General features: G+C 40.6%; 1 protein-coding gene across 2 annotated transcripts in view; it reads left to right on the plus strand.

Annotated features, from left to right (window-relative positions):
* The first annotated feature begins 8,390 nt into the window (after positions 1-8,390).
* The window catches only part of LOC138003522 (dual serine/threonine and tyrosine protein kinase-like), a 26,104-nt gene continuing 24,387 nt past the window's right edge, over positions 8,391-10,107 (plus strand). Inside the window, exon 1 of one of the 2 annotated variants that reach the window (XM_068849628.1) lies at positions 8,391-8,676. In XM_068849628.1, the coding sequence (XP_068705729.1) occupies positions 8,500-8,676 (177 nt within the window). In that variant the 5' untranslated portion in view covers positions 8,391-8,499. Of the gene's footprint in view, positions 8,687-10,107 lie in introns of both variants that reach the window. The other variant, XM_068849630.1, reaches the window with a different exon arrangement.

The following is a 10,107-nucleotide window of genomic DNA, read 5'->3' on the forward strand; positions in this document are numbered from 1 at the left end:
AAGGAAAAGATTCTTCCGAAAAGGGTTTGATCCTGAATTTATTTTGTTGCGCAAAGTTCACACGAACTAGGTTTCTTGTTTTCACGCAGGCAATGAAATATGAATGGCTCTAATAGCAAATATGTTGTTTGTGTCAAAAATATCTCAGCCAATTTGTATCAGAAATTTGTGATTTTTTGCAGTGAGATTCTACTAGATGTTCTCCACAATATGAGCTTAACAGTTCCGTTACTATGGGATCATATTGGGTTCCAGACCTCCCCCATATTAAAAGCTTTCCTGGCCACCTTTGGCATTCCATTTTGATATTTGCTAACAGCACTTCATATGCATGATCCAGCAAGGATATAAATATGTTAGCTCGAGTTTGTGGCCTTGTTTAACATTTTTCAAGATGAATCTTCCTGGTTTTCTTCCAATTATCTGGCAGTAAATCATATCAAAACTCAAGCCATCATTTTGGGAAGTTTTAACTACCGCAACACTTTCAAGTAGCCACATTAAGGGTTTTTCACAAGCTTTTTGTGTTGCTACACTAGTGTTTCACCCTCCCTTGCTTCACTGCTTTCACTTGAAACCAGTTTATCTGTTGTCACGCAATATACTAGATCCCGCAAAATCTTAAGGTGATTCCCTAGAAATAGAACTTGTCAGATTTCCGATGAAACTTTGTAACATGCCAAAGAGATGATAAAAATGTAATTAAAAAGGGGAGCCCCGGGGGGGGGGGGGGAGGGGGGAAGAGGTCACCGTGCTTGTTTCCATGGTACGACGCTGACGAATACGGCTATTTGAGCTACTTTGACAATTGCTGGACACACCCCCAATGTTGGACAAATTTAGCTTGATTTTATAAATGTAATCCAACGTATAACGCAGAGCGTGGTGTTATTCTTTAATTAATTCAAGTACGTACCTGAAAAAAGGTTTTAAAATGCCTTTGTGAGTACTTAACACTTACTTGGTTTAACTTTAGTGTGGTCTGTTCGAGTCATCATGGCTCCTCCCGTACAGTTTTAAGAAATTGCCAAAAAACTGGTCATAGATTTTTGCTTAATTTTCACTACTCCATGAAGACACCGTTCTTAGCAAATATGTGATCAGAAATAAAAAATGGGGGTCACCGTACTCGTTCATGAGAAAATAGTCAACCCTTGCTGGATTAGGCTTAGCGTCAATGAAAACCCGCCATTTTATAAATGTGCCCGCGCTCCTGCGCACACTAATGATACAAGAAATTATGCGCAGTAGGGTTGCGCAATGCAAACCACGGAATCACCTTAAATAGACATAACGCTGCATCTGTAGATCCACGTCATTTCTGATCCAACAACGTGTTCCAGAACGAAATAACCTACCCCTATAGTTTCAGGTTAACGTCCAGTACTAGTTTTATTTATTTGTCTGTTTATTCAACTGGATGTCTAACATTCACCGTTTTTTTTAAATTTGTAAACGTTAAACGATGTTCACCAGTCCATTATCCGTTGTTATGAATGGGCCATCCACACTTCAACTGACTGCAGAAAAGTTTTTTAAATTTCTTGTTTTGTTCCGTACTTGGCAAACTTGCATGTCACTCAAATTAAAAGCTACCTCTTCTGAAATGTAGTACACTATTTCTGCGCCACATGGTATTCCGAGTAAACGCATAAGGAAGCATCTTGTTGGCTTTTGAACTCTCCCAGAAACTGACCATACGGTTCACCAAATCTCGCAGCTAGACGTAAACTTTGATTGGTTCCTTGCAAAAAACTTGGAATTTAACTCCATATTTTCCAAGAATGCAAACCATTAAGCTATGACAAAAAAACCGGTTTTCTGGCTTCATATATGTACGTATTGTAGGTATTTGTGGCAAACCAAAACGCGATTTCTTCTTTGTACCAACATATATTAAATAACACTCCGATTGGATATAAAGGTCGCTGAAAGATGGATCCAAGTTATTCTTAGTGAGTATGGGGGCTGATATTGCCGGAATTTTTTTAAGGGGGTGTGCTCAGAGGGAGCTCAAAGGAAAAAATCTTCAGCTTTGAGATATCCAGAGTCGAGGCTGGCATCTCTGCATAATAATATAGCGAAAGGCAAAATATGTTTCACTTACGATCTGTCAAGTATCTCATTACCTTGCTTCTGAACTTAGGACATTCAACTAATGTAAATGGCAAGGGAAACCGATTTACTCAATGTATTGAAAACAGTACTATCTACCTGATGAATTTATGGTTTTAATCAATGTGCCATAACGACAGGGGGCCCCTGACGCTCTAGGCGGCCCTTTATCCCTCGACGTTTTGCGAATACCGCGCATCGGTGGCTCAGTTGTTTGAGCATCGGGTTGCCATGCGGGAGGTCGTGAGTTTGACTCCGGCCGGACCAACACTCAGGATCTTAAAAGAACTGAGCTGAAAGTCCTGCCTTTGTAATTACATCTGCAAATGGTTAGACTTTCAAGTCTTCTCGGATAAGAACTATAAACCGGAGGTCCCGTCTCATAACCCTTGCTGGAAATTAAATTGTATAAGACGTTAATAACCCGCTCACTCTTCGATGAGAATAGGGGACATAGTCCCCGGCGTTGTGGCAAGGGAAGCCTTATCAGGACGGAGGCATCTTTCACTTCCTAAAATACATTGTAAACTGTGTAATAAGCAGTCTGGCTAAACATTGTAATTTAGTCCTGAAAAGCCCCGAGGGGAGAGAGTAATCTTCTCTTCACTTCACTTCACTTCACACTTCAATACGATATCACCTTAGTTTCATGTAGTTTTTGCTCGCTGCGAGATACTCTGCTTTCTAATTAGTTTCTCAATTACAACTGCCTGACCATTTGGTTGCGGATTCGAAAGTACAACAAGAAACAGAGAGAAAGCAAACATCGTTGATGTAGAAACTCGTGAGCGTAATGGACAGCAAGATGGACACCACAAAACGAGGGCTTGAGAGCATCTCTGTGTCCGCCCGTGAAGCACAAATGTGCAAAATTAAGCGTATGAAATTTACGGAGCCTCGGTCATTCAAGAAAAAGGGACACGAGCAACAGTTTAAACACAACGAACAGTTAAGGAGGCCATATCCGAAGCAAAAGAAGCCATGCAAGCCAACAAACAAGACGCCTGTCTTGCAAAGTTACACAAAGGTATCGAGGTAATCGATCAGAGACAGAAGCTTATTGAGGGGGACATTGGGGTGTATTAGAAACCGCAAAACCGAAGAAAAAATCATCCAAAACCGCAAAACCGCAAAAAATTTCGGCCAAAACCGAAAACAGCATACGAAACCGTCAAAAAGCCGATACAATGGTGACAAGTGCGGCATACAGAGCAAACTACGCTAACACTTTATTTCATCAAAGTATTTGTGAATGTCATGGACTTGTCTTAAGCCTTCATATCTTTTAGTATCTGCTGAAATCATAGGCTTTATTTCTGCCGCTCTCTCTCGGGCTTTGTGGGCTCATTTTCCGTAAAGCAGCTGGTAATGGAGCCAAGTTAACTTAGGAGAATTTGCACACAAGTCCTCTCTAAAATCTCAATTTTGCAATAGCAAATTAAAAAGCTATAGCTCTGGAAACCTCCAATAAAACTCTGTAATTGAACATTTCTATTTGATAACTAAGACCTGACAGTTTGGAGATTCGAATGGAAGTTTTAATCTTGGTCTAAAACATGCGATTGCATTGAGGAAGCTAACCGGTACTGTTTGTTCCTTGTTTTACATGGCAGCAGGAACTTGCTCAAAGGTTAAATGTGGTAATAAACAGATACTTACTTAAAACAGTGGGGGGGGGGGGGGGGGGGGAGGGGGGCGCCCAAATAAAAAGGCGAGGGATGCTCGTCTGAAATTTTACATTAAACCTCAAAGGAGACCAAGGCGTTTTTTGACCCCTAAAAGAGACCTTATTATCCATAACGCATAAAAATAAAAAATACAGCGACTATTAATGATGTCAAAAACATTATCATCCAATACTTTCACGCATCTGCGTGAAGAAATATAAAAGTGAAAAACAAGGTTACTGATCACGTGAGTAAAAACAGGCATCTTGTACCCTATGGGACCTTACATTCTATTTATCAGGCCCTAGTACAACCTCATTTCAACTACTGCAATATTGTTTGGGGAAACTGTGGAGTAACTTTGCAGGACAAACCGCCGGCCAAAACTACAAAACAGAGCTAGAGCAGCCCGTGTCTTGACCTACTCTAACTATGACGCTCATGTCAACACTTCATTTGAACTCTTAAGATGAAAATTCCTAGTCTCTCAAAGACAAATTGAAAGAGCAACAATGGTATTTAAGTCCCTACAGGGACTAGCACCTGAGTATCTCTGCTCGAAAATTGTCCATCGCGATTCTTGTTATTGTTTGAGAGACTCTGTGAATAAGGTAAATGTTTCGCAACCGCGCACAAACTACTACAAAAAACAGCTTTAGGAGGGGGACATTGGGGTGTATTAGAAACCGCAAAACCGAAGAAAAAATCATCCAAAACCGCAAAACCGCAAAAAATTTCGGCCAAAAGCGAAAACCGCACACAAAACCGTCAGAAAACCGATACAACGGTGACAAGTGGGGCATACAGAGCAAACTACACTAACATTTTAATTAATCAAAGTATTTGTGAATGTCATGGACTTGTCTAAAGCCTTCATATCTTTTAGTATCTGCTAAAATCTTAGGCTTTATTTCTGTCGCTCTCTCGAGCCCGGACTTTATGCGGTGTCTGTGCAGTGTATGTCATTTGCAGACTGCAGACAAATAGCGCTAACCGTTTTAAAATGGGTTTAAAATGGGTTCTTAGACTTAAATATTGTTTATCAGCGCTATTTGAAATGGGATCAGCGCTATTTGTCTGCAGCCGGCAGTCTGCAAATGTCAGACACCTGACTTTGTGGGCTCATTTTCCGTAAAGCAGCTGGTAATGGAGCCAAGTTAACTTAGAAGAATTTGCACACAAGCCCTCTCTAAAATTGCAATTTTGCAATACCAAAAAGCTATAGCTCTGGAAACTTCAATCGAAAATCTCTAATTGAACATTTCTAGTTGATAACTAAGACCGGACAGTTTGGAGATTCGAATGGAATTCTTGCTGGCCTTCATCAGAATCACTAGCTTCCTCACTCATTTCATGCTCATTCAGATCTTCATGGGGTCCTTCATCTTCATCCACTCCGCACCAACTCGGGCGTCATTCAACACGCCTGATCCCCTACCGTGACATTTAGTTTGTCACGCATTCCTCTCAATAACTTTGGCGTTTCGCGGCTATAGACTGTTTTCATGTGGCGTCTCCGGGAATTGAGCTCTATCATCACTCAAACGTTTTCTTTTGTTTCGGAGGAAAAACAAGGCTACTGATCACGTGAGTGAAAACAGGCATCTTGTCCCTATGGGACCTTACATTCTATTTATCAGGCCCTAGCACAAAGTCCCATTTCAACTACCGCAATGTTGTTTTGCGGAACCTGTGGAGTAACTTTGCAGGACAAACTGCAAAAACTACAAAACAGAGCAGCCCGTGTCTTGACCTACCCTAACTATGACGCTGATGTCAACAATTTATTTGAACTCTTAAGATGGAAAACCCTAGTCTCTCAAAGGTAAATTGAAAGAGCAACAATAGTATTTAAATCCCTAAAGGGACTAGCACCTGATTATCTCTGCTCGAAATTTGTCCATCGCGATTCTGGTAATTGTTTGAGAGACTCTGTGAATAAGGTAAATGTTCCGCAACCGCGCACAAACTACTACAAAACAGCTTTAGCTATAGTGGCGCAGTTTTGTGGAACAGTTTGCCATTAGAACTAAGGAAAGCAGCGTCCCTCAATCAATTAAAACGACTGATTAAAGAGGTTATCTAAGCCATTATTCTAAACACGGCATTCATGGAAAGCAGCTTTATTGTATGATATTGAGTAAGATAGTTAATGTAGTTTACATAGTTTATCTACACTTGGTTTTAAATTTTTAATTGTACATATGGTTTTTATATGGCTGATGAATTGTACCGTGGTTAAATAAAGATTAAACACTCTATTCGAGATCAATTGCCGCTCAAATCTAAGAAACGGGAAACCAAATAGGACAAAATAGAAAAACCCAAAAAGCACATCGGATAACAAAACCGAAAAACCTCTCGTATTTTTTACGAAAACCGAAAACCAGATGCTAAAAAACGAAAAACCCGCAAACCGCAATGAACACCAAAACCGAAAAACCGAAGTCTTTTGGCACAAAAACCGAAAAACCGATCTAAAAAATAGCCAAAACCGCAAAACCGAAAATCCCAATGTCCCCCTCCTTATTCTTGTATCACACTGGTCCGAGTACGGGTGGAAAACCGTAGGTGAATATATATTGACAATTCGTTAGCGGAAAACACCGACGACACTAAAAAGATTGAGAAAGCCGAGAAGGAGGCCCAACGAAAACCGGCCGACGCTCGCCCTCGGGGCTACTAAAGCTAGAAACCGTGCCTACTGGTCTCGACTGATCATGAGCCCCTTGGACTAGACCATTTACAACGACAAGCCAATCTAACGCACACCTATCCGCTGCAGGAGTTAAAGAACCTTACTCACCCACTTCACATTGCGGGCCTTTGTTGTTGTTCCGGGAATTTGGAGCGTCTACTTCCATACATGGGCAAGTATTGTTGAGTTATTTTTACGCTCGAGAGAAAAATTAGAACAATTTTGTCAGGGAAATAAAAAACAGCAGAAGACCTTCATTTCGAGCGCTTTTCTATGAAGCGTGGATCTACGTCTGCAGTGAATTCAAGTGGGAAATACAGTTTCTTCGCGTGATACTTAGTTGTTTGAACTTTTAACTGGACTTTAATTGACAAGCAAGCAACCCATATTTATTTTATGCCCAAGCAGTTCGCTACGGAAACAACAAGGCGAGATAGTTAAATTCGCTGCTAGCAATGTAACCTGCCCACTAGCTAACCTGGAGAGGTATATTCAGATAGCAGGTATCGCAATGCTACCTTCGAACCTCGATTACGTATTTTAAACCTATAGTTAAGACATGCATATGATTTCGGCTTCCTCAAGATAAAACCGTAAAGTTATGCAAGATATAAGGAAGCTATTATCGGCTTGCTCAAGGAATTTGCGCTAAGCAACAGCAAAATAAGTTTGCAGCGGCCACTGCTAATGTCTCCGACCGCTCTTGGAAGCGCCACGTTCGATGGAAATCCGACAATACAAAAGACCGTTATGCTGAAGATTCTCTGGAAACCCGTTTGTTTGTTTCAAGGTCTTTAGGGTTGTAGTCTGTTACATAAATTCGACTTAGTTTTCCTGTATTCCGCTCTTTGTACTCAAGTAATCGCACGAGAGTAGTCAGCTTCCCATTTAACCAAAATGTAGTTGTCTGAGTCGTTGAGTTATTTCCATGCAGGGAATAGGGAAACTTATTGTTTGCTGCGGTTCAAAGAATACACGCAAACTGTTGTTTTCACGGTTCGCCTAATATGGTAGGAGCCGCTATGGTGTTTGTGTGTTTTTCATTGCTGACGAAGTTCTTTAGGGGTTTCTATGGTAGTGATCACTTCAGTATATGTTTAACAGCGGGATTTTGAGAGGCGGGTTATTCTATGCTGACCACTCGTGGGAGTACAAAAATGTTATCCCTCGACGTTTTAGTTGCGGTATTATCTGCGAATTCAGCTTGTTTAAATGGTTTTGACATTAATTTAACGCCTTACTCCCTCAAGATTTGTCCACGCCTAAATCTGTATGCGGGAGGGACCAGGTTTTCCCTAGAAAGAGGGGGTTTTCCTGGGTGGCAGCAGGCGCTATTTTTTTGAGATCAAACAATTTCCTTTGTGGCAGTATTTCATTAAACAGAACTGGCGTCATGGCCTTAGCAGCCAGGGCATATCAAGTTTTACCGCTTGTAATCACATGCCAGCAGTCAGGTTTCTGCTTAACCAGAATATAGTTGTCTGAGTCGTTGAGTTATTCGTATGCAGGGAATAAGAGGAAACCAGCATTTTGATGAATTTAAGATCTCGATGAATTCAACAGTTCGATGAATTTAGCGTTTTCATCAATTTAATTATGCGATGAATTCAACAGTTCGATGAATTTGGCGTTTTGATGAACTTAATTGTGTCATAAATTCAACAGTTCGATGAATTTAGCGTTTTGATGAATTTCAGGTTTCGATAAATTCAATAGATTATTCGATGAATGTAGCAGTTCGATGAATTCAACGTTATAATGAATTTCAGGTTTCGATAAATTTAATCGACTGGAGTATTAGATGAATTCAAGCCTTGGTGGATAGAAGTTTTGGTAAATTTGCATGGTTGAATTTTGAACTATTAAAGCGCCATACAAATAGACATCCGGGGTATTGTGTCGTGAAAACGGCACTCCCTTTGTCATCGTAATGTGAAATCTTCTGCACTTTGCATTTAAGACTGATTTAACCCAAGAATTGTTCTTAAAAGAATATTTACATTTATTCATTAATGCGACATGGCGAGTGGTACACAGAAAAAGATTGACGAGATCGACGACATCCTAGAAATGGGTGAATTAATGAAAGGGCTTGGCATCTCATGCAAAGGTTTAACAACGCTGGAGCAAATGAAAGAGGCAGTAAAAACTACCCTACACGAAACATCGAAAAAGCCAACTTGGAATGCTGGAGAGGTAACCACTGGTAAATTCGTAATGCATCCGTAATTAGCAAACTAGATGCAACTTCTGGTCCTCGTAAAAATACTGATTCATAATGTGACATGTACGACGGAAATCAGTTGCTAGCAACGAGACGACATCATGGCACTGAGTCTGCCTTTTCAGTAACAAGAGCAAAAAGCATCTGTTTTTGGAAAGCGTAGAACGCTTGCAATACCTGAAATGGGGAATCGGCCTAAGTGCAGAATACCCCGCCACTCGAACTATATTACACGTAGCCGGCTACGCGGTACGCGGTACCCAGAAATAGGAATGCACAATACTGTAGAATACCCCGCCACTTGGACTAATTTCCAAATGAACTAAATTTCAAAATGGCGCAGCGATGTTATATGTGCTGGCTGCGCGGTACGCCGTGACATTCCTCGTTCTTAAAGCGTCAAAGCCTAAGTAATTCCACAGACAAGAGACTGTGGAACTGTGGACTCGGAAGAACGTTATATAAACAAATGATTTCAAAATGGCGCAGCAATTTTATTTGTGCTGGCTACAAGGTACGCGGCACGCTGTGATAGCACTCGTTTACTGATTAAGTCTGAGGGCTCGTTTCAGTATTAGGCCTATAAGCACTCTTTTAAAATTTTAGCTTTCATTTTACCCTAAGCGTTCGTTTCAGAAATTAGGCCTAAGAACTCTTTACAAATTTAAGATTTCATTCACGGTTCGCTTAAACTTCGCTTTTTAACACGATCGTGTGATGAATATTATAAGCACTCGTTTACTGATTAAGCCTAAGCACTCGTTTCAGTGATTAGGCCTAAGCACTCTTAAAATTTTAGCTTTCATTTTACGGTTCGGTTAACTAGACTTTTTACCGAGACCTTGAGAAGAATATAGCCCTCGTTTACTGTAAGCCTAAGCACTCGTTTCAGTGATTAGGCCTAAGTACTCGTTTAAAATTTTAGCTTTCGTTTTACGGTTCGGTTAACTACTCTTTTTACGGAGACCGTGTGAAGAATATAGCACTCGTTTAGTGATTAAGCCTAAGAACTCGTTTGAAATTTTAGCTTTCATTTTACGGTTCAGTTAGGGTTAGGGTACACTAGAATTTTCATTTTCCACGTACCGCGTACCGTGTAGCCAGCTATTTAAGATATGAATGAAGGGGTAGTTTCTAAAGAAACTGTGGTGCTGCGTCGGTGGGGAAGTAGTATACAAATATTAGGTTTTATCAACGGAGTTGATAATGTAAATTGGCCACCATACAGAGATTGTAAAAGCTGACGTTTCGAGCGTTAGCCCTCATTTTCGCTCTGACGAAGGGCTAACGCTCGAAACGTCAGCTTTTAGAATCTCTGTACGGTGGCCAATTTACATTATCAACTCCGTTGATAAAACCTAATATTTGAGCTACTTAAGATACTTTGCCATCTTGACTTTAAC

Source organism: Montipora foliosa, chromosome 5 (assembly GCF_036669935.1).
Source record: "Montipora foliosa isolate CH-2021 chromosome 5, ASM3666993v2, whole genome shotgun sequence".
Taxonomy (NCBI): domain Eukaryota; kingdom Metazoa; phylum Cnidaria; class Anthozoa; order Scleractinia; family Acroporidae; genus Montipora; species Montipora foliosa.